At 38.3% G+C, this 24,538-nt stretch overlaps 2 protein-coding genes across 2 annotated transcripts; both read right to left on the bottom strand.

Annotated features, from left to right (window-relative positions):
- Positions 1-6,196: 6,196 nt before the first annotated feature.
- Positions 6,197-6,640, bottom strand: LOC140173796 (zinc finger BED domain-containing protein RICESLEEPER 1-like). Its single transcript, XM_072198383.1, has one exon. The coding sequence runs from the start codon at positions 6,638-6,640 to the stop codon at positions 6,197-6,199; it is 444 nt and encodes a 147-aa protein (XP_072054484.1).
- Positions 6,641-8,490: 1,850 nt separating this feature from the next.
- LOC140173795 (protein FAR1-RELATED SEQUENCE 5-like) lies at positions 8,491-23,949 on the bottom strand. The gene is made up of 2 exons (XM_072198382.1): positions 22,576-23,949; positions 8,491-8,643 (listed from the first exon to the last, which is right to left on the bottom strand). The coding sequence occupies exons 1-2, from the start codon at positions 23,947-23,949 to the stop codon at positions 8,491-8,493; spliced, it is 1,527 nt and encodes a 508-aa protein (XP_072054483.1).
- Between the last annotated feature and the right edge of the window lie 589 nt (positions 23,950-24,538).

Raw genomic sequence — 24,538 nt, 5'->3', positions numbered from 1 at the left:
GCAACAGCATCCCTAGCATCAGCCAACAAAGCCGTCTTCTCCTTCTTCAGAACTTCGACCTCAGCCTTCAGAGTTTCCGACTCGGCGAGAAGCAGGGCAGCTTGAGAACTCGCATCTGAAGAACGCTTCCGCTCCTCAGCCAATTGAGAAAGAAGCGAAGTCTCAACGCCGGCAAGTCGGAGAATCTCTGCCCCGGCATCCTCCGACGACTTTTCCGCCTTCTCCTTTGCAGTTTTGGCTGTCTCAAGCTCCTCTTTTAACTTGGTCGCATCAGCCTGGGCCTGTCGAAGCTTCTTCTCCAACAAACCCACTTGGGCCATCACAGGCTCAGCCTTCCGAACAACCACAGCAGAGCGAAGGCGGGCACGGTAAACCGACTTAGCCTGGAAAGAGACGTCACAACCATCAAAAAACGACTCTGTTCCAGGCATTAAGTGCTGATCAATAAAGCCCGTAGCGTCGAAACGACGGTCCATCACACTAGGAACCAAGCCCTCCTCCTCAAAGGTCTCACTACCCGGCTCCTCAGTCCTACTCCTCTTCCGAGAAGCCTCGGCAGCCGTCATCATGACAACCTCGGGCGAGCCAGGAGGAACTTCAACGCCAGTAGGCGCCCCCGAAGGAACTACCTCCTGAGGAATAGCCTGAGAATCCACGGCCGGGCCCGAAACAGGAGTCGAAGGAGACGACGACCCTTCCTCCCGAACCAACGCGGCCTTCAACCTCGCCAAAGTAGTCAGCCCGCCCGCCATCTCAACTAAAAGAAAAAACAAAGAGGAGTTAAAAAAAAAAAAGAGAAAAAGGGAAAACACACCAATATATGTCCGACAAGCCTCGGGATCCCCCATAACGTCTCGAGGATTCAACGGACGTTCGCCAAACAAATGCCACAAAACGCTGGCGATATCCTTATCCTCCCGAGACAAATCATCATAAGAGACCTTAGTCAGACCCGACGGCCCGGCGCCAAAATTCCAATACGTCGGAAACCGGCGCTCACCCTCCAGGGTAAGCCAAAACGGGTGATGCCCCCGAACGGGACGCACCTTGAAATACTCCCACTTAAACCCGTGAAAGGAATCCTCGAATAAACCAAAAATTCGGCGATGAGGCTGAGCACGGAAAGACATATATCCTTTCTTGTGCTTCCCCTCCTTAGTCGGAAGAGTGCACAAGAAAAGGAATAGAAAAACAGGAACCGAAGCCGGAAGGTCGAGATACTGGCACACCAACTCAAAACACCGAACGGCTGCCCAGCTGTTCGGGTGAAGCTGAGACGGTGCCACGGAACACCGACTAAGTAAGCCCTGAACAAACGGGGAGAAGGGGAACCGCACTCCAAGCCGAGTAAACATGGATTCGTAGACCCACATCCAGTCCGGCACGGTGGGTGAACGGAGGTTCAGATAACAAACACGCTCATCAGCATCAGGAAGCACGAGCTCGTATCGCCCCTCCTCCTCACCACCACCACAAATAGCCCCCTGGTCGCGGAGCCGTTGGAGATCACCCTCCGTCATCCGCGACGGGACACCCCACACATCGCTGGTCACCCAACCATAGCGATTGGGAACGCCCCTAGAAGGGGCTATGGGGGCACCCACACTCTCATTCCTCCGACGCTGCATACCTAAAACAGGGAGGAGCACCACCATCAGCCTACCAACTCAACACAATAACAAAGATAAAAACCTAAACACCACTACAGTCAAAGTAGAAAACGGCGGTGCTCAGCCCCTTCCCCAAACTCCACAAAAACACCAAACACAGCAAAACAAAAAGGGAAGCAGGCAGAACAAAGCATGGCAAAAACAGAAAACAGGCACACACAAACAAACGTACGAAAGAAAAAGCAAAAAAGGAAAATACCAACCTGGTAAAGTTAGAAGAAAACTTGAAGGAAAACAGGGAAATGAGGAGAAGCAGAGCAGCACCAGGAAGCAAAAAACCACTAAGTAGTTTTTTCTCAGAAAATGAAGAGTTCTCTTTGAAAAGAAAAACGGACGAGGGAAATAAAAGCCAAAACGAAACGGTTTCAAAAAGAAAGACAAAAAGATGCAACTGACCCTGGGCATAACAAAAACTCGCGGGGGCAAAAAAGAGAAAACCCCTCCTCAATAAATGCCCCCCTCGGAAAAGCAAACTAATCAATTACGCCTCAAAAGACGCGACGGGTGCAGCAGGCACGGAAGGGTCATGTCAAAGACCAAAATACGGTCAAGGCGAGTCCTTTACCAAAAGAAATCGAGAAACCGACTTCCCCATCAAAACAAACGCTCGACCGGCACCGGATGCGCGACGGGAAACACTTTAAAACTTCTAGCGACAAACCGACCATAGTCGCTCTCCCGCTACGGGGGCAACTGTTACGGACCCGGCCCATGGACCCCGGGTCCACGACCGACCCCGAATCCGGGTAAAACGGGCCAACCCGTCTCACCCTGCTGAAGGCCCGGGAACCGACTCTCTAAGAGCTCCTAACCAACTTTTAAATTCAAACATCTCCCTTATCTTAGCCAGATAAGATAAGATAAGATAAACCACCAAACACCTATAAATAAAGGACCAAGTCCTTCCAGGTATTCATTCATACCTCATACCTCACACCTCTTAGATCTATTCTGACTTGGGCGTCGGAGTGTCTTTGCAGGTACCTCCCTTCCGCTCCATCTGGGCAATCCAACATCCGATCCAATCCGCAGGTTTCCGATCCTCCTCTTAGATCGTATCAGAAGCATTCTGTACAGTGTGTTATAGGAATCAGAGTGATTACACAGTTGGCGTCAAATAAACGCTCCAAATCCAAAATCACTGTTTCTATTAGTATTTGATACGTACGTAAGTCCTTGATTCCAATCCAGTATGCCAAGTACACGTACGAGTTTAGAATCTCAAAATCTTTGTTTTTACGATAACAAGCATCCTAATCCTAATCCTAATCCTAATCATAATCATAATCATAATCGTAATCATAAAACTCGCGCGCGCACAGTAATCAGGAATTAAAAATCCTAATCCTGAATTAATTAAAAAAAAAAAACCTAAAAAGGCAGAGACACATAAGTGATAAATCAGAGAATAGCGCATGTTGAATTGAAATATTAAAATCGAAGGAGTTAAAAGCTGAGTGAGAAGAAAGAAAAAGTAACTGACCTGGCGAGGGAACTGGCTTTTGTGAAGCTTGTGTGTGAGAGAGAGTGTGCAGTTATATAGTGTTAGTGTGTTGCAATGTTATTGTTTAAAAGAAGAAGAAGCAATGAAACAGGGAAGGGAAGGGAATAAGGATTAAGGAATGAAGGACGAGCAAATGACTCTTCCTCGATCTCCATTTCATCATGTATTAATGAAGACATAAATCAGATTTTATTTGCTTGTGTGATGACAATAAGAAAACGTTAGACACTTTTTTTTTTTTTTCACCAGGGTATCCATCATGCCGGAAGTCCAAATGACTAATTCCTCGGGTACTGTAGAGGCACATAAAGTGGGCGACCCTCCCAAGCAAGCAAGCTCCATTCCCATCTTCCAGTGAGTATCGAACTCGGGAGAGATGGTTAAGGGACACAAACCCTCATCCATTTGTGCCAACTTGCGTTGGTAAAAAACATTAGACACTATCTCCAAATAGAACAATCATATTTGAGGCACTACATATTTAATTTAATATGTTAAATTAATTATAATGAAAATATATAAAGAATATATAAGGTGTAATTATCTACCAACTAAAAATGTTTTTTAAGTGGTTAATTATGTACTTTTTATGTATTTATTATGTATTTTTATTCTAATTGAAATATACTAAAATATTAAAGTGTCTAACTAATTACAGTTTAACTCGCATCTATTATTAATAGAAAATAATCATTATGTTTCCTATATCGAAATACTAAGTGTTATAATATACAATTAAACATAGCTTCTCTTTCTCATATTATATTGAATAATACATACCCTAACAATATTGAACACAAACAATTTTATACTTAGTACCAATTATTTTCTATCATTTGAATTTAATATATAACAATTGCTTTTATTTTATAACATTGTATCATATGATTTTTTATTCAAATAAATAAATATAGTAATTATAAAAAATAAATATAGTAACTACATCTCAGATGCTGTGATAGAGTGACGCTGAGTTACATCATGAATACTGAACATTCGAGATAAGCACGTTTTGTGAATGGAGTCTCTGTACTTGAGATAAGAACAACTCGGTAATTAACTCCTCAGCATTCGAGATATAGTCAAGGATTTAATTAGGGTATCAGCACTCGAAATATGTATATTATGGTTTAGATGTCTTTGCATCCAAGATATGTTGGAGAATAAATTTATTTATAGAGGTCATCCCAATACTTCCTCTCACACAATTGACAAACCAATTTTTTCTTTCTCTTTTTTCTGTTTTGTTCTTATGGAGAATAATCACTTCTTCTTTATTGTGGTGTATCCTAATGGGATAGTCAGACACGGTGATAAAGAAGTGATTTTCAAGTCTAATAAGACTATCATGTTGCGCACTAACTGGGTTGATAATCTGGATGTGCTAAAGATAGTGATGCTAAGCAATATGGGGGGAGTAGGTACGAAGGAAGTTGAGCGGGTTACATATAGATTTTTGCACGCGCTTCTGAACGGTGAATTTACCAACCGGTTATTTTGGATTGATGGAGATCAGCAAGCGAGAGTAATGTTTGACGTACATGCACAACTAATACCGCAACATGTGATGGAGTTGTATGCTGCGGTCCATGACGTGGTTGTTAGTGGTGGGCCGTCTTCTTCGACTCCTGAAGTTTTCCCGCTCGAGGCCACACCGATCCACTACGCCCAACCTCATGATAGTGCTGACGAGGACGACAGCAAGGGTGATTTAACTTATGTTGCTGGGTCTGGGTCGTCAAGTGATACAGTGGATGAAGATGAGTATGTGCCAGAGACTCTGGTCGGCGGTGTTGGTATGTTTTTCTTGCCTCCCCCTTTGGTCATTCCTCGACTGTTCGATGTTTCGAGTCATTATCACACGTTACACTTGGACACAATGCAGCCGGATGATCTTCTGAATTCTGGTGACGGAAAGGATTACAACATGGATGGTGAGGTAGAATTCTGAATTGGGCATAGGTTCAAGAACTGTGAAGTAGGGGTGTAATCGGTTCGGTTTGGTTTGGTTTTGGACCGAAAATCAACAGAACCGACCTGGTCGGTTCTACAATGATACCAACTGTTCGGTTTGTTGCTTTCTGGACAACTGAACCGAACCGAAATAACAGCGATTTGATTCGGTCAATTTTTTTGTTTTTTTAAACCTAATAATCAGAATTTAAATTACCATAAAATGAAGTTTAAAACCGTCAATAAACTAGAATAACAAGAGTATATCACATCCAAATTCAATACAAATTCAACTTAATTAAACATGAAACAAAGACAATTAAAAATGTCTAGCAAACAACAAAAACAAACACACTTTAAAACATACTAAAAACCAAAACAGCCACTTTAAACCAAATAAAAACCAAACAGCCACCATGCTTAATCTAAATCCACACCAGACTCATCATCATCTTTTTCGGTTGGTGCAATTTCTACAAAAACAAAACAAAAAAATCAATATAGATTATAAACATAAACATAATATAGATTATAAATTATAAACATAAACTATGAAAGGAACTTCAAATTTATTTTTTGCATATCTAATTCAAGTTTCTCGAACTCCTCAATAAGCTCCTCAAAATCAATTGTTATTGGAGAAGCATGAAGCCAATTTATGTGCAAATCAATGCCTCAATTGTCTTTAGAGTTAAAGAACTCCTATAGTTGTTAAGCACTCTTCCACTAGTGGTAAAAGCCGATTCTGAAGCAACAATCGAGACCAACATTGTTAAGACATCTCTAGCTATTTGGGATAAGATAGAATACTTGCTAGAATTTACCTTCCACCAATTCAATATGTCAAAAGTATTTTGATCACGAGGCTTCTCTAAACCATCCATCAAATACAAATCCACCTCGTTCTTGTTGATGATCTCATGAAAATGCACCTCCTTGAAAAAATCACTAGCCATGTCGCCATCAGGTACTCCCACATCTGATACATCATCCATTGTTGCTGAAGTAAAAGATCTACCCCCATTATTTGCATTTACATAGCATTCAAACATCTTGGAGAAGGTCTCTTTCACTTTGCACCCAAAAAATCAGCATCATCCTTATCATATAGCTTTTCAAAGCTAAAGTTCACAAACTTCAACTTGTATCTAGGATCAAGAACCACAACAACAAAAATCATCATATTGATATTTTTTATGTTACCCCAGTATTTGTCATACTTAAGCTTCATCCTCTCAGCCATACTCCCAAGTAATGGATCTCGACTACCGCAAGAAGCCTTGAACACTCGCAAGATCTTACAAAACTCATGAAAATATTGAGAAGAAGTCACAAGCAAACTACTAGACATGCTCTTTGTAACATCATGAAAAATTTTCAAGAACTCCCTAAAGTATTTTGCATTGTCCCAATCAAGATTTCTCATAATACCATCTTGCATTAGAGCATATTCTGTATCTCTCTCCCCTAACCTCTTGAACGCATTTTGAAACTTCAAACCAATTTCAATCATGGTTTGTTGCCACAACTTAGGGTTTGTTACGATGGTTTATGACTGGACAATGGCATGGACTCAGGACTGCACGAGGGTGCGAACCGGACGATGCTTCTGGCTACACGACAGTGCTGCTCTTTGCTACGCCTGCGAGTCTGCGATGGAGATGAATGGATGAATTGTGACGGCTTCGAGCGACGATGGAGGACTTTCTTGGTGGTGGATGATTCTCTCTGGCTCTCTCAGACTCTTATTCTCTCAAGCATGGCCGCATGGAGGAGGAAGAATGGAAGTGAGCTGTGGCCTGTGGGTGAGTGGGTGTCTGTGTGAGGAGTGGACTGAGGCTGCGCGAGTGCAAAAAGAGAGTGAGGGTATTCAGATTTAGGGTTTTATTCCTAGGTTAAACTAAGGGTAAACCAGTAAAAAGAACTACTATGGAACATCTTCTTTGGTTTGGTTTAGTTCGGTTCGATTTCTCCCAAGCCAACTGAAAACCAAACCGAACTTATCGGTTTAATTCAAAAAAAACCGATTTTTTGGTTTTTTCATTCGGTTGTTGTAATTTTTGGTTCAGTTTTACGATATTTTTCGGTCTAATTTGGTAACTTACACCCCTACCGTGAAGTAGTTCTAATGGAAGTGAAGAGCTACAGTATTCGGCGGAATGCGAAGTATAGAGTTCTCGAGTCAGATAGGCTTAAATACCATTGTCGTTGCAAGCAATTTACCAATGGTTGTCCATGGAGTCTTCGTGTGGTACTACGACAGAACTTGAATTACTAGTATGTGTTGAGATTTTTTTTGGATGCATTAGACCCTGTTACGTTAGTTTTGTGTTTTGCATAATGTTGACATCTGCGAAAAATTTGTAGGGAGATGTGTTGGTTCGGTGGATCACATACCTGTCTGGCACCTACAATGTCTCAGGACCATTCTCAGCTGGATAATGGTTTGATTTGCATGGTCGTGTTACCTATGATAAAGATTGACCCGTCGGTGTTTATCCCAGTGTTGCAAAGTGCTTTTCATCAAAGTTTTCATTTGAAGACCTCGTATCGAAAGGTGTGGATGGCAAAGCAGAAAGTGATTACAAAGATCTATGGCGACTGAAAAGAGTCATACAACAGGATACCTGTGCTCTTACAAGCTTTGCTGAAGTGCCTCCCAAGTACGATTCACGAATGCGTTGCTGCTCTTTATTACAACGGGGACATGGTTGACTGAGAGTAGAGTCAATTTGATAAGGTTTTTTAGGCATTTTCTCCATGTATTGAAGTGTTTAAGCATTGCAAGCCTTTTATATTTGTGGACGGGATGCAGTTATATGAAAAGTAGGAGGGCGTGCTGTTAATTGCTATGGCTCAAGATGGTTATAACAATATTCTTCCCATCGCTTTCTTATTAGTTGAGTCTGAGACGACGGAATAATAGTCATTTTTTCTCTTGAATTTGAGACAACATGTTATTCCATAACCAGGAATCCTTATCATATCAGATAGATCATAGGGACAAGTGTAGCGGACTTGTCCGTAATCAGAAATCCCCCAATAAGCATCATTAAGTAGCATCGGCATACTGACGAAGTGTATCCGGGAATGCCTCATCAGGAATGTGTGCACCCTGTCCCTGAGCCACGTCATCCTCACCCCGAAAACCTGCTTCCCTCCCTCCAACCGTGGTGGCGGCCTGGCGCCCATTAAATCCTCAACCCACTCCTAAGTGTGATATCCATGCCATCGCTGAAAGTCTCTGGTACAATCCCCAATGGGCTCTCTAGCAGTGCACAAATCAATGTGGTAGGCAACATCCTGAAGCCTAATGCTGGCCTCACTCCATGAAAGGTGGAACGTGTGGGTCTCGGACTTCCATCACTTGACAAATGCAGAGATCAAGAAATTGTCAAATTTAAAATTTCTCAACTTTACTGCATATCCAAATCCAGCCCCCCTCATATAGGGCAACAGGATGGCCGGCGGCGGGAGACCCAGGGTCACACGACGTGGCAACAGTAACTGTAGTCTCTGCAATTCCCAAAACATTTATTAGCGCATATTAATTACATCTAAACCATTAATTGTTGCTAAACATTACTAAAAATTATAATTCACCTAGATAAGCATTTATATTAAATGTAACAGATACCTATTTATTGGACTAATAAGTTAAATGAGAGTTACTTATTTTATTTATTTAACTTAACTCAAAATTAGGTGCCTATTTTATTTATTTAACTTAAGTAATTACAATCAATTATACAAAGTATACAATGATCCTAGGTATAGCAACGAAATTAATGTAGATCTTCTAACTTTGTCAACTGACTATACCAACTCCATTAGCTAAGTTACTAAAGACTAAACATCTAAATTTATTATTCACTAACAATAAAAAAAAATTAAACTACTAACCTCAAAGTCTAAGACTCCAGCTACGTGCCAAGTAGCATTCAGTTTGTTGATATCTCCTTCGCGGACATATTGTCGGGAGGCTATGTTTTTTGAAAGAACTCGAATTTACACGCTTAGAAGGTCACAAAAGTAAAAAAAAAATAAAAAAATTGTAATGCACGTAATTTTCGGATGCTGTGACCTATTGATGAGCGGATAATTTATACGCTTTTTGGCATTGCTTTTATATAGTTTTTAGTAAGTTTGAGCTACTTTTAGGGATGTTTTCATTAGTTTTTATGTTAAATTCACATTTCTGGACTTTACTATGAGTTTGTGTGTTTTTCTGTAATTTCAGGTAAATTCTGGCTGAAATTGAGGGACTTGAGCAAAACTCTGAAAAAGGCTGACAAAAGGACTGCTGATGCTGTTGGAATCTGACCTCCCTGCACTCGAAATGGATTTTCTGGAGCTACAAAACTCCAATTGGCGCGATCTCAACGGCGTTGGAAAGTAGACATCCAGGGCTTTCCAGCAATATATAATAGTCCATACTTTATTCGAAGAATGACGACGTAACTTGGTGTTGAACGCCAAGTACACGCTGCTGTCTGGAGTTAAACGCCAGAAAAACGTCATTATCCGGAGTTGAACGCCCAAAACACGTCATAACTCAGAGTTCAACTCCAAGAGAAGCCTCAGCTCGTGGATAGATCAAGCTCAGCCCAAGCATACACCAAGTGGGCCCCGGAAGTGAATTTATGCATCAATTACTTACTCATGTAAACCCTAGTAGCTAGTCTAGTATATATAGGACATTTATCTATTGTATTAGACATCTTTTGACCACTTTAAGTCTTTTTCATTCGGTCACTTGATCATGGAGAGGGCTGGCCATTCGGCCATGCCTGAACCTTTTGCTTATGTGTTTTCAACGGTGGAGTTTCTGCACACCATAGATTAAGGGTGTGGAGCTCTGCTGTACCTCAAGTATTAATGAAATTCTATTTTCTTTTATTCAAATCCTCTTTTATTCTTATTCCAAGATATTCATTCGTACCCAAGAACATGATGAATGTAATGAGTTAGATAACCCTCATTATCATTCTCACTTATGAACGCGCGTGATTGACAACCACTTCCGTTCTACATGCAACAGAGCTTGAATGTGTATCTTTTAGATTCCCCAACAGAATCTTCGTGGTATAAGCTAGATAGATGGCGGCATTTATGAGGATCCGGAAAGTCTCACCTTGTCTGTGGTATTCCGAGTAGGATTTCGGTAATGAATGATTGTGACGTGCTTCAAACTTGCAAGTGCTGGGCGTTAGTGACAGACGCAAAAGAATCAATGGATTCTATTCCAGTAGGAGCGGGAACCAACCGGTGATTAGCCGTACTGTGACAGAGTGCGTGAGCATTAGTTTTCACTGCGAGGATGGGATGTAGCCATCAGCCATGGGTGATGCCTCCAAACGATTAGCCGTGCGACTGACAACCGCATAGGATCATTTTCCCGAGAGGATTGAAAGTAGCCACAGTTGATGGTGAACCCCTATACAAAGCTTGCCATGGAAAGGAGTAAGAAAGATTGAGTAGAAGCAGTAGGAGATCAGGCGTCCTTGAGCCATACAGCATCTCCATTCGCTTATCTGAAATTCCTACCAATGAATCTGCATAAGTATTCTATCCCTTTTATTATTTCTTCTTTAAATTTCGAAAACCCATAAACCATTTTAATCTGCCTGACTGAGATTTACAAGGTGACCATAGCTTGCTTCATACCAACAATCTCTGTGGGATCGACCCTTACTCACGTAAGGTTTATTACTTGGACGACCCAGTACACTTGCTGGTTAGTTGAACGGAGTTGTGAATTCAACCAGTGCCATAATAATGATTTCATACAAAGACAAACAACTTGAAAGAATAGTGATCACAATTTCGTCCACCAAGTTTTTGGCGCCGTTGCCGGGGATTGTTCGAGTATGGACAACTGACGGTTCATCTTGTTGCTCAGATTAGGTAATTTTCTTTTCAAAAATCTTTTTCAAAAATTTTTCTTTTATTTTTCGTTTTTCCAAAATTATTTTCGAAAACAAAAATTAATAAAAATACAAAAAAAAAATTAGAAAATCATAAAAATCAAAAATATTTTGTGTTTCTTGTTTGAGTGTTGAGTCAATTTTTATGTTTGGTGTCAATTGCATGCATTAAAAATTTTTCTTGTATTTTTTCGAAAATCCCATGCATTCATAGTGTTCTTCATGATCTTCAAGTTGTTCTTGACAAGTCTTCTTGTTTGATCTTGAGATTTTCTTGTTTTGTGTTGTTTGTTGTTTTTCATGTGCATCTTTGCATCCATAATTTCCATGCATTAAAAATTTCTAAGTTTGGTGTCTTGCATGTTTTCTTTGCATCAAAAATTTTTCAAAATTATGTTCTTGATGTTCATCATGATCTTCATAGTGTTCTTGGTGTTCATCTTGACATTCATAACATTCTTGCATGCATCTTGTGTCTTGATCCAAAATTTTCATGTTTTGGGTCATTTTTGTGTTTTTCTTTACAAATTTAAAAATAAAAAAAAATATCTTTTCCTTATTTCCCTCCAAAATTTCGAAATTTTGGGTTGACTTGGTCAAAAATTTTTAAAATTAGTTGTTTCTTACTAGTCAAGTCAAAATTTCAATTTTAAAAATCTTATCTTTTCAAAATCTTTTTCAAAAATCATATCTTTTTCATTTTTTTTCTATTTTTCGAAAATTTCAAAAATCTTTTTCAAAATATTTTCAAAATCTTTTTCTTATCTTTATATCATATTTTCAAAAATTAGCTAACAATTAATGTGATTGGTTCAAAAATTTGAAGTTTGTTACTTTCTTGTTAAGAAAGGTTCAATCTTTAAGTTCTAGAATCTTATCTTGTAGTTTCTTGTTAGTAAAGTAAATAATTTCAAATTTTTAAAAATTAAATCTTTTTATCTTTTATCTTATCTTTTTCAAAATTTTATCTTTTTCAAAATTTGATTTCAAAACTTTTTCAATCAACTAACTAACTTTTTGTTTGCTTCTTATCTTTTTCAAAACTACCTAACTACTTTTCCCTCTCTAATTTTCGAAAATACTTCTCTCTTTTTCAAAAATTCTTTTTAATTAACTAATTGTTTAAATTTTAATTTTAATTTTAATCTCATCCTATCTTTGATTTTCGAAAATTACTAACCTCTTTTTCAAAAACTATTTTCGAAATTTCTCTTCTCTTCTCTTCTTCTATTTAATTAATTAATTACTAACACTTCTCTTCACCCCCTATCCTTACTCTTTATACAGACTATTCATTCTTTTTCATTCTTCTCCCCTTTCTCTTTCTACTAACATAAAGGAATCTCTATACTGTGACATAGAGGATTCCTCTTTCTTTTCTTGTTTTCTTCTCTTTCATATGAGCAGGAACAGGGAAAAGGGCACTCTTGTTGAAACTGATCCAGAACCTGAAAGGACTCTGAAGAGAAAATTAAGAGAAGCTAAATTATAACAATCCAGAAACAACCTTTCAGAAATTTTCGAACAGGAGAAGGACATGGCGGCTGCAAATAATAATGATAATAATGCAAGGAGAATGCTTGGTGACTTCACAAAGCCAACGTCCAAGTTTGATGGAAGAAGCATCTCCATTCCTGCCATTGGAGCCAATAACTTTGAGCTTAAGCCTCAACTAGTTGCTTTAATGCAACAAAACTGCAAGTTTTATGGACTTTCATCTGAAGATCCCTATCAGTTCTTAACTGAGTTCTTGCAGATCTGTGAGACTGTAAAGACGAATGGAGTTGATCCTGAAGTCTACAGACTCATGCTTTTCCCTTTTGCTGTAAGAGACAGAGCTAGAATATGGTTGGATTCACAACCTAAGGATAGCCTGGACTCCTGGGATAAGCTGGTTACTGCCTTCTTAGATAAATTCTTTCCTCCTCAAAAGCTGAGCAAGCTGAGAGTGGATGTTCAAACCTTCAAACAAAAAGATGGTGAATCCCTCTATGAAGCTTGGAAAAGATACAAGCAGCTGACCAAAAGATGTCCATCTGACATGTTTTCAGAATGGACCCTATTAGATATATTCTATTATGGTCTCTCTGAATTTTCGAAAATGTCACTGGACCACTCTGCAGGTGGATCTATTCACCTGAAGAAAACGCCTGAAGAGGCACAAGAACTCATTGACATGGTTGCAAACAACCAGTTCATGTACACCTCTGAGAGGAATTCCGTAAATAATGGGGTACCTCAGAAGAAAGGAGTTCTTGAAATTGATGCTCTGAATGCCATATTGGCTCAGAACAAAATGTTGACTCAACAGGTCAACATAATCTCTCAAAATCTGAATGGATTGCAACATGCATCCAACAGTAATAGAGAGGCAGCTTCTGAAGAAGCTTATGATCCTGAGAACCCTGCCATGGCAGAGGTTAATTACATGGGTGAACCATATGGAAACACCTACAACCCATCATGGAGAAATCATCTAAATTTCTCCTGGAAGGATCAACAGAAGCCTCAACAAGGCTTTAACAATGGTGGACGCAATAGGCTGAACAATAGTAAGCCATATCCATCATCTTCTCAGCAACAGACAGAGAACTCTGAACAAAATAATTCTAATTTAGCTAATATAGTCTCTGATCTGTCAAAGGCCACTTTCAGTTTCATGAATGAAACCAGATCCTCCATTAGAAATTTGGAGGCACAAGTGGGCCAGCTGAGTAAGAAAGTTATTGAAACTCCTCCCAGTACTCTCCCGAGCAATACAGAAGAAAATTCAAAAGGAGAGTGCAAGGCCATTGATTTAATCAAAGTGGCCGAATGCACAAAGGAGGAGGAGGACAAAAATCTTAGTGAGGAAGACCTCCTGGGACGTTCCTCAAGCAAGAAGGAGTTTCCTATTAAGGATCCTGAGGAATCTGAGGCTCACCTAGAGACCATAGAGATTCCATTAAATCTCCTTCTGCCATTCATGAGCTCTGAAGATTATTCATCCTCTGAAGAGGATGAAGATGTGACTGGAGAGCAAGTTGCTCAATACTTAGGAGCTATCATGAAGCTGAATGCCAAGCTGTTTGGTAATGAGACTTGGGAAAGTGAACCTCCCCTGCTCATTAGTGAACTAGATACTTGGATTCAAAGAACTCTACCTCAAAAGAAACAAGATCCTGGCAAGTTCTTAATACCTTGCACCATTGGCACCATGAGTTTTGAAAAAGCTCTATGTGATCTTGGGTCAGGAATAAATCTTATGCCACTCTCTGTAATGGAGAGGCTGGGGATCATTGAGGTACAACCTGCCTTGTTCTCATTACAATTGGCAGACAAGTCAATAAGACAAGCTTATGGAATAGTAGAGGACGTGCTAGTAAAGGTTGAAGGCCTTTACATCCCTACTGATTTCATAATCCTAGACACTAGGAAGGAAGATGATGAATGCATCATCCTAGGAAGACCTTTCCTAGCCACAGCAGGAGCTGTGATAGATGTCAACAGAGGTGAGCTAGTCCTTCAATTGAATGGGGACTACCTTGTGTTTCAGGCACATGGCCATCCCTCTGTGACAAAAGAGAGTAAGCATGAAGAGCTTCTCTCAGTTCAGAGTCAAGGAGAGCCCACACAGTCAACTTCTAAGTTTGGTGTTGTGAGGCCACAACCAAACTCTAAGTTTGGTGTTCAAACCCCATATCCAAACTCTAAGTTTGGTGTTGGGACTACACACTAAATTGACCTGATCATCTTGTGGCTCCATGAGAGCCACTGTCAAGCTATTGACATTAAAGAAGCGCTTGTTGGGAGGCAACCCAATTTTATTTATCTAATTTTATTTTATTTTGTTTCTTTGTTATTTTTGTGTTTTAGTAGGTACATGATCATGAGGAGTCACGAAAAAAATCAAAAAAATTAAAAACAGAGTCAAAAACAGAAGAAAAAAATTTTTCACCCTGGAGGTAGCGCAGACTGGCGTTTAACGCCAGTAAGATGCATCTGGCTGGCGTTCAACGCCAGAACAGAGCATCTTTCTGGCGCTGAACACCCAAAACAAGCAACAACCTGGCGTTAAACGCCAGGATGGTGCATACAGAGGACAAACTGGCGCTGAACGCCAGGAACAAGCATGAAACTGGCGTTCAACGCCAGAAACATGCATCACATGGGCGTTGAACGCCCAGAACATGCATCAATGGGCGTTTGAACGCCAGAATGATGCATGAAGGCAATTTACATGCCTATAGGGTGAAGGAATGGTATTTCTTTTCACCTCAGGATTTGTGGACCCCACAGGATCCCCACCTCAGGATCTGTGGACCCCACAGGATCCTCACCTACCATATTCCCACCTTACCTCTTAATCCTATTTTTGTGATTTGAATACCCCATGTCACAATTCCCAATATTCTTCATCAATCACCTCAATTCCTCTTCCCAATTACCCCATTCACCATTCACATCAATCCACTCTTCCCCATAAACCCCACCTACCTCCATAAAATTCAAATTCAATTTCCCACCCTTTCCCACCCAAAATGGCCGAACTCCCACCCTCCCTCTCCCTATAAATACCTTTCCTTTCTTCTTCATTTTCACACAACACAAACCCCTTCTTCTCCCATATAGCCGAACCCACCTCTCTCCTCCTCTACCAAATTCTCTTCTTCTTCTTCTACTTTTCTTTTCTTTCTTGCTCGAGGGCGAGCAAAAATTTTAAGTTTGGTGTGGTAAAAAGCCTAAGCTTTTTGTTTTTCATCACCATCAATGGCACCTAAGACCGGAGTATCCTCAAGAAAAGGAAAAGGGAAGGCAAAAGCCTCCACCTCCGAGTCATGGGAGAAGGAGAGATTCATCTCCAAGAGCCATCAAGACCACTTCTATGATGTTGTGGCAAGGAAGAAGGTGATCCCCGAGGTCCCTTTCAAGCTCAAAAAGAATGAGTATCCGGAAATCCGACATGAAATCCAAAGAAGAGGTTGGGAAGTTCTAGCCAACCCCATGCAACAAGTCGGAATATTGATGGTTCAAGAGTTCTATGCCAATGCATGGATCACTAGGAACCATGATCAAAGTATGAACCCGAATCCAAAGAACTACATCACAATGGTTCGGGGGAAATACTTAGATTTCAGTCCGGAAAATGTGAGGTTGGCGTTTCATTTACCCATGATGCAAGGTGATGAACGCCCCTACACAAGAAGGGTCAACTTCAATCAAAGGTTGGACCAAGTCCTAATGGACATTTGTGTGGAAGGCGCCCAATGGAGAATAGACTCCAAAGGCAAACCGGTCCAACTAAGAAGACTGGACCTCAAGCCTGTAGCTAGAGGATGGTTGGAGTTCATCCAAAGATCCATCATCCCTACAAGCAACCGATCTGAAGTTACTGTGGATCGGGCCATCATGATTCATAGCATCATGATTGGAGAGGAAGTGGAAGTTCATGAAGTCATCTCCAATGAACTCTACAAAATAGCCGACAAGCCTTCACACATGGCACGGATAGCCTTCCCCCACCTTATATGTCATCTATGTTACTCAGCTGGAGTTATCATAGATGGAGATGTCTCCATTGAAGAAGACAAGCCCATCACCAAGAAAAGGATGTAGCAAACAAGAGAAGTTCCTCACAGCCCCCAAGAAGAACATGAGGAAGTTCATCATCAACAAATGCCTCAAGGAATGCACTTTCCTCCCAACAACTATTGGGAGCAACTCAGTACCTCTTTAGAGGATTTGAGCCATAATGTGGAACAACTAAGGGTGGAACATCATGAGCACTCCATCATTCTCCAAGAAATAAGAGAAGATCAAAGAGCAATGAGGGAGGAGCAACAAAGGCAAGGAAGGGACATAGAAGAGTTGAAGAACACCATTGGTCCTTCAAGAAGAAGACGCCACTAAAGGTGGATTCATTCCTTGTTCTTTATTTCTTTCTGTTTTCGGTTTTTAAATGTTGTGTTTATCTATGTTTTGTGTCTTTACTTCATGATCATTAGTATGTAACCATGCCTTAAAGCTATGAATAAAATCCATTAGTCCTTCACTTATCTTAAATGAAAAATGTTTTAATTCAAAAGAACAAGAAGTACATAATTTTCGAAATTATTAGTGAATTTAATTTAATTATATTGATGTGGTGGCAATAATTTTTGTTTTCTGAATGAATGCTTGAACAGTGCATATTTTTTATCTTGTTGTTTATGAGTGTTAAAATTGTTGGTTCTTGAAAGAATGATGAACAAAGAAAATGTTATTGATGATCTGAAAAACATCATGAAATTGATTCTTGAAGCAAGAAAAAGCAGTGAAAAAAAAAAGAAAAAAATGGCAAAAATTTTAGAAAAAGCAAGGATCCAAGGCTTTGAGCATCAATGGATAGGAGTGCCCAAGGAAATAAAATCCAGGCCTAAGCAGCTAAATTAAGCTGTCCCTAACCATGTGCTTGTGTCATGAAGGTCCAAGTGAAAAGCTTGAGACTGAGTGGTTAAAGTCGTGATCCAAAGCAAAAGAGTGTGCTTAAGAGCTCTGGACACCACTAACTGGGGACTCTAGCAAAGCTGAGTCACAATCTAAAAAGGTTCACCCAGTTATGTGTCTGTGGCATTTATGTATCCGGTGGTAATACTGGAAAACAAAGTGCTTAGGGCCACAGCCAAGACTCATAAGTAGCTGTGTTCAAGAATCAACATGCTTAACTAGGAAAGTCAATAACACTATCCGAAATTCTTAGTTCCTAGAGAAGCCAATCACTCTAAACTTCAAAGGAAAAAGTGAGATGCCAAAACTGTTCAGAAGCAAAAAGCTACAAGTCCCGCTCATCTAATTAAATTAATATTCATTGATATTCTGGAATTTATAGTATATTCTCTTCTTTTATCCTATTTGATTTTCAGTTGCTTGGGGACAAGCAACAATTTAAGTTTGGTGTTGTGATGAGCGGATAATTTATACGCTTTTTGGCATTACTTTTATATAGTTTTTAGTAAGTTTGAGCTACTTTTAGGGATGTTTTCATTAGTTTTTATGTTAAATTCACATTTCTGGACTTTACTATGAGTTTGTGTGTTTTTCTGTAATTTCAGGTAAATTCTGGCTGAAATTGAGGGACTTGAGCAAAACTCTGAAAAAGGCTGACAAAAGGACTGCTGATGCTGTTGGAATCTGACCTCCCTGCACTTGAAATGGATTTTCTGGAGCTACAGAACTCCAATTGGCGCGCTCTCAACGGCGTTGGAAAGTAGACATCCAGGGCTTTCCAGAAATATATAATAGTCCATACTTTATTCGAAGAATGACGACGTAACTTGGCGTTGAACGCCAAGTACATGCTGCTGTCTGGAGTTAAACGCCAGAAAAACGTCATTATCCGGAGTTGAACGCCCAAAACACGTCATAACTCAGAGTTCAACTCCAAGAGAAGCCTCAGCTCGTGGATAGATCAAGCTCAGCCCAAGCATACACCAAGTGGGCCCCGGAAGTGAATTTATGCATCAATTACTTACTCATGTAAACCCTAGTAGCTAGTCTAGTATATATAGGACATTTATCTATTGTATTAGACATCTTTTGACCACTTTAAGTCTTTTTCATTCGGTCACTTGATCATGGAGAGGGCTGGCCATTCGGCCATGCCTGAACCTTTTGCTTATGTGTTTTCAACGGTGGAGTTTCTGCACACCATAGATTAAGGGTGTGGAGCTCTGCTGTACCTCAAGTATTAATGAAATTCTATTTTCTTTTATTCAAATCCTCTTTTATTCTTATTCCATGATATTCATTCGTACCCAAGAACATGATGAATGTAATGAGTTAGATAACCCTCATTATCATTCTCACTTATGAACGCGCGTGATTGACAACCACTTCCGTTCTACATGCAACAGAGCTTGAATGTGTATCTCTTAGATTCCCCAACAGAATCTTCGTGGTATAAGCTAGATAGATGGCGGCATTTATGAGGATCCAGAAAGTCTCACCTTGTCTGTGGTATTCCGAGTAGGATCCTGGGAATCCGGAAAGTCTCACCTTGTCTGTGGTATTCCGAGTAGGATTCCGGTAATGAATGACTGTGACGTGCTTCAAACTTGCAAGTGCTGGGCGTTAGTGACAGACGCAAAAGAATCAATGGATTCTATTCCAGTAGGAGCGGGAACCAACCGGTGATTAGCCGTACTGTGACAGAGTGCGTGAGCATTAGTTTTCACTGCGAGGATGGGATGTAGCCATCAACCATGGGTGATGCCTCCAGACGATTAGCCGTGCGACTGACAATCGCATAGGATCATTTTCCCGAGAGGATTGAAAGTAGCCACAGTTGATGGTGAACCCCTATACAAAGCTTGCCATGGAAAGGAGTAAGAAAGATTGAGTAGAAGCAGTAGGAGATCAGGCGTCCTTGAGCCATACAGCATCTCCATTCGCTTATCTGAAATTCCTACCAATGAATCTGCATAAGTATTCTATCCCTTTTATTATTTCTTCTTTAAATTTCGAAAACCCATAAACCATTTTAATCTGCCTGACTGAGATTTACAAGGTGACCATAGCTTGCTTCATACCAACAATCTCTGTGGAATCGACCCTTACTCACGTAAGGTTTATTACTTGGACGACCCAGTACACTTGCTGGTTAGTTGAACGGAGTTGTGAATTCAACCAGTGCCATAATAATGATTTCATACAAAGACAAACAACTTGAAAGAATAGTGATCACAATTTCGTCCACCACCTATATACACATGCGAGCTTATCTTGGATGCTGAGTCCTCATCCATGACAATTGTTTTTATCTCGGGTGTTGAGACCCCATTCACAAAATGCGAGCATCTCGAATGCTCAGTACCCGATTTCGATCTTTGCACATATCCCGGGTGCACCCATTATGTGATGAGTGTCCCTATCACAGCCAGTATGTAAGATGTGGCCATTATAAAGTTACACCTTTAACATCCAAAATGTATTTTAAGTTGTATTTTTGTAAATATCTCACTATTTATTTATTTATTTTATAATTATTATATTTATTTAATTTAAATAAAAAATTCAAAATTTGAAGGACATAGATCTAAAACAATTATAAAAAATGAAATTGTTGTAATTTATAAAAAATATAAATAAAAGTATTTATTCAGTTTTTCGAACCTTTTTGGTGATATGTAGTATATATAGACGCACATTAAAAAAATTAATTTTTTAAATAATAATATATTTTATGTATATAGTAATTTATAGTGACATAAAACTTAAAAATATATATACAAACCTTAGCAGAATGGAGTTTGACTCTGACTTAAGAAACAGTGTTAATAGAATGGAGTTTGACTCTAGCCTAAGAAACTGTGTTAATATAATGATTAGGATTAGTAAATAACTCTTTTTCAATATCCATTTTATCTGTATTAACGAAGACATATAGATCAGACTTTTTTTTGCTTGTGTAGAAACCGTTAAACACCATCTCCTAATGAAATTATCATACTTGAAGCACGGGAACGGATCCTCTCCAGTGGAGAAAAAAATTGACACTGTCCAGTGGAAGATCCCAACCTTTAATACAATCAACGGTCCTAATTATAACTATAATTATGACTATTACTTTCCCAAATTTTGCAAACCCTTCTTCTCTTCAATTTCACTTTTCACAAGTCTATTCTTTTCTCGCAGTAATAGCACCAAGAAAAAGCTCTCTCTTCTCAAATTTTATAAACTCTTCTTCTTATCTTCACTTTCACAGTCCACTCGTTCTATTCTCTTTCCCAGCAGTAACACAACAAGAAGAAGAACCTTCATTCGTCATCTTTTTTTTCTGCTTCAACAATTTTGCGAGTACAATTTAAGATTTGAATACCTTTTCACGTTCTTCTTTCTCTCTGTCAATCACTAAATTCCTAAATTAATAAATTTTATTGATAATAATTGGTTTGAATTTGTGTGGTTGGTCATTTGAGATATAAATGGTCTTATTACCGATGTGGGTGACAAAATAAAAAAAATTAGTTTTCTTTTTCTTTAAATTGCAATAGTTTGTGTTTGCTATTCTACACAATTTTACTCAATTCGTTTGATTTTTTTTCTTATTTGTGTTTGCTTCTAAAAATGTTGTCTTTTTTTTTTCCAAACAAAATTATTTTTAATATTCTGTTTTTTGAATTAGGCATTTGGTGTCACTTTAAAATAAATAAAGGAGAGCAGTGAAGTTCTAAATGATATGTGTTGTAAGTTAGTAAAAAAGAGCAATAAAGTTCTGAATGATATGTGTTGTAAGTTTTGCAGAAGATAAACAATTTTATTATTCTTACAATCATCTTATAGTTTAAGAATTTAATTTATAAAAAATTTGAGGATTTACTTATCTGTAATGTTGGCCATTCAAGTAGTACCCTGTTTTCATTATTTAGACCTTAATCATATTTAGTGGTGATGATTGAATTTTGATTATATTATTTTGTTATGCAAAATATCCACTGCTTTTAATTGGTATGACAGGATCTGAGTTTTGTAATTTTCAAATTCTGCATATAATTGTCAATTTTGTAGATTATTGCCAAAACAAATGAGTTAGCGAAAATCCAATCAGGCAAATCAATCAAAATAGTAAAATTACAATATGAAATGTTAAGAAATATATCCCAAAAAACAAATTATAAATGATAGGTTCTTCTTCTCTTTTACACTATTCTGTTTTTGTGAGATCTATTACAACTCTATTTCAATAATTCAGTCAAATATCTTCCAAAATCAATAGTAATCCAAGCATATTTGGCATCAAAAAGCTCTGTTAGTATGCATCCAAGATTCTACAAAAAAAACAATATAAAATCGTTATTAAGCTCTGTTAGTATGCATCCAAGATTCTACCTTGTCTTGTTTTTGTTGTTGTGAAGTGTTGCTAATTTGATTCTTCTTATTTTTGGGTTGTTTTTCAACCCAACTTTTTGGACGCCTTTTAAAATTTCTCACGCCATTTCTTCTTTTCAAACCTCTGACTTCCAAGGGTTGAAAGTTTGTACATTGAATTGGGAGGGAAGAATCAGTATCGTTGATTTCTAATCCCAAATTTAGTTTGCAGATATCATCAACCTTTTTACTTAACTCCTCCACAGCTTTTTCCACAAAGACACGTGCTTCTTTACAATCAGAGGCTTGTGTGACTATTCTTACTAACTTAGGACAGGTTTGCTTAAACCATTGTGTGCTAGTAAGACAAGTATCTTCTTCAACTATTCTTCCATGCATATCATTTACTAATCCCCTCATTGCTCCTCTTGTCCACCTCTTCAAAATATACTGGTCAGGCAGTAATTTAATATCTTTAACATCTAAAACTTTGATTGCATGACAACACAAAATGCCAAAAGTCTCAAACTTTCTACAATTACATGAAATTGAGCTCAAGGAAGGATCAAATGTTACTTTAAACTCTTTATTCTCATTGCACAATGCAACCACATATTCATAAACAAAGCCTCTATCATTTACTTCTCTTATGCAAGGTATATACTTCAGAAACTTGTTGCAATAGTGGTGAACTTACCATCTTCAACCTGGGTAACTTCTGTCTGGATTGAAATTCTTCTTGTAGCTCATTGTATCTCTTATCATTGACAACTCTTTTAAAGTGATTGAAAAATTGAATGATGTTTAGGTTTGGTTTCATACAATTTTTGAGATCTGCATTCAAACTTTCACTAAGCTGTGTACTCCGCATGCCAATAGTAAATGCATTGTTCATATAGCATCTTGCCCACTTCTCCTTTAATTTATACAAGTTCATCAACCACTTATTTTCCTTAAGATCATAGTCATCTAATAATTTATCCCATGCTTCTTTGAAATTAGTTTCATCTACATATTCATACATACATGCTTTAAAGTCTCGCAGAAAATAAGAACCATTCTTCATCAAATCACCAAGATGTTTTATGCCATTTTGCATCAAATGCCAAGAACATAAAGCATGATATGTTTCAGGCATTACCTTAGCCAAACCATTAGCCATTGCAGCAGCTTGATCTGTGAAAATAGTTCGAGGCTTCTTGTTTTTGTGTGTCTTCAAAAACTCTCTAAACAGCCATTCAAATGAATCTGAACTCTCGTCATAAAGAAGTGCAGCTCCAAATATCACTACCCCTCTAAAGTGATTAAATCCTGCAAATACAGCCAAAGGCCTACCAGCATTATTAGTACTATATGTAGTGTCAAGAGTAACCACATCACCAAAATATTCATAATCCATGATCATTTTTGTATCAGCCCAAAAAATATTCGTTATTTGTTCTTCTAAATCTAATTGAATAGCATGACTGAATGATGGATTTTCTAGAGATTCTTGTTGAAAATATGCTAACAAGCTGCCTGCCTCCCCGTATGCCATGCTTTTCATTCTTTTGGTACGAAGATAATTTTTTTGGTCTAAACGTGTATAACCAATATTTTCTCTTCCACCAACTTGTCTACTCATCAATTCAAATGAAGCCCGTTGTGTGATTCCTGAGTCATCTGCCATTTTAATTTCTTGAGCTTGAACCTGAGATATTTTCCGTTGACATGCTAACATGTGAGTTGTATGTGGAAGATGCAAAGGATGATTATGCTCACTGAAAAAATCATGAATCTCATATTTTTCAATGCCTTTAATATATCTGATTCCTAATTTTACACCACAATTAGTCCTTGTTTCAAGTCTAGGAATGACCGTCAAAGAATCTCTTTTGTCTGATTTACGAACACCTTCTTTGGCACAGACGAATCTAAGACTTAGAATTTTTCCATCTGCATTTTTGTTAGAATATTGCTTGCGGACACCAAATCCCATCCTCCCACCATAATCAATCCAAAATTGCCATGCTTCTTCGACAGCGTTAAAAGTTTTGCCCAATTTAGGTAGCCAATCAAATTCTACATCCATATTTTGGACATTCAAGAATTGTTGCACATCCTAAAATAAAAACAAAAATGAAAAGAAAAAATATTTAAAAAGTACGTTTTTTTTAATTGTTAACAGAAAAACTAATTTAAAGATTCAATTACAAGAACATGAACATTAAAAAACAAAAGTACTCATATAGCACAATTTGTTAATTTTCAATCAGAAAATTTATAGCTTGAAAAAAAATTAATGTCAAACTAAACGTATTATCACATGATTGGAAAAGAAGACTTGAGTAAGAGAATTAGATAAAAGAAAATGAGAATAAGAATAAAAGCACAAAACCTCAATGTTAAAGGAGAAGAATTGTTATCCTCAAAATGAGTCTGTAATGGCCTTCTATTAGCATCACAAGATATTATTAAAAATAAACCACTTGAAAAGAAGAATATAATAGAAGTTCAAAAATTTAATTTTTCAGAGAAGATGGTGAAAAGAAGCGCGGGAAGATAATAAAAATAAAAGAAGCTGGAACGTGAGAGTACTAAAAAAATAAAATAAAATTATAATTATAGTTATAATTAGGACCGTTGATTTTATTAAAGGTTGGGATCTTCCACTGGACAGT

This window comes from Arachis hypogaea, chromosome 6 (genome assembly GCF_003086295.3).
Source record: "Arachis hypogaea cultivar Tifrunner chromosome 6, arahy.Tifrunner.gnm2.J5K5, whole genome shotgun sequence".
Lineage (NCBI taxonomy): Eukaryota > Viridiplantae > Streptophyta > Magnoliopsida > Fabales > Fabaceae > Arachis > Arachis hypogaea.
Note: the sequence above shows the minus strand (reverse complement) of the source record. Positions and strands in the feature narration are given on the sequence as shown.

Excerpts from the sequence above, each read along its gene's own strand:
- LOC140173796 (XM_072198383.1), bottom strand. The coding sequence starts at position 6,640 with ATGATTGAAATTGGTTTGAAGTTTCAAAATGCGTTCAAGAGGTTAGGG.
- LOC140173795 (XM_072198382.1), bottom strand. The coding sequence starts at position 23,949 with ATGGATGTAGAATTTGATTGGCTACCTAAATTGGGCAAAACTTTTAAC. Across the intron at positions 8,644-22,575 it reads AGTTACCCAGGTTGAAGATG|AGACTACAGTTACTGTTGCC; the intron begins GTAAGTTCACCA and ends TGGGAATTGCAG.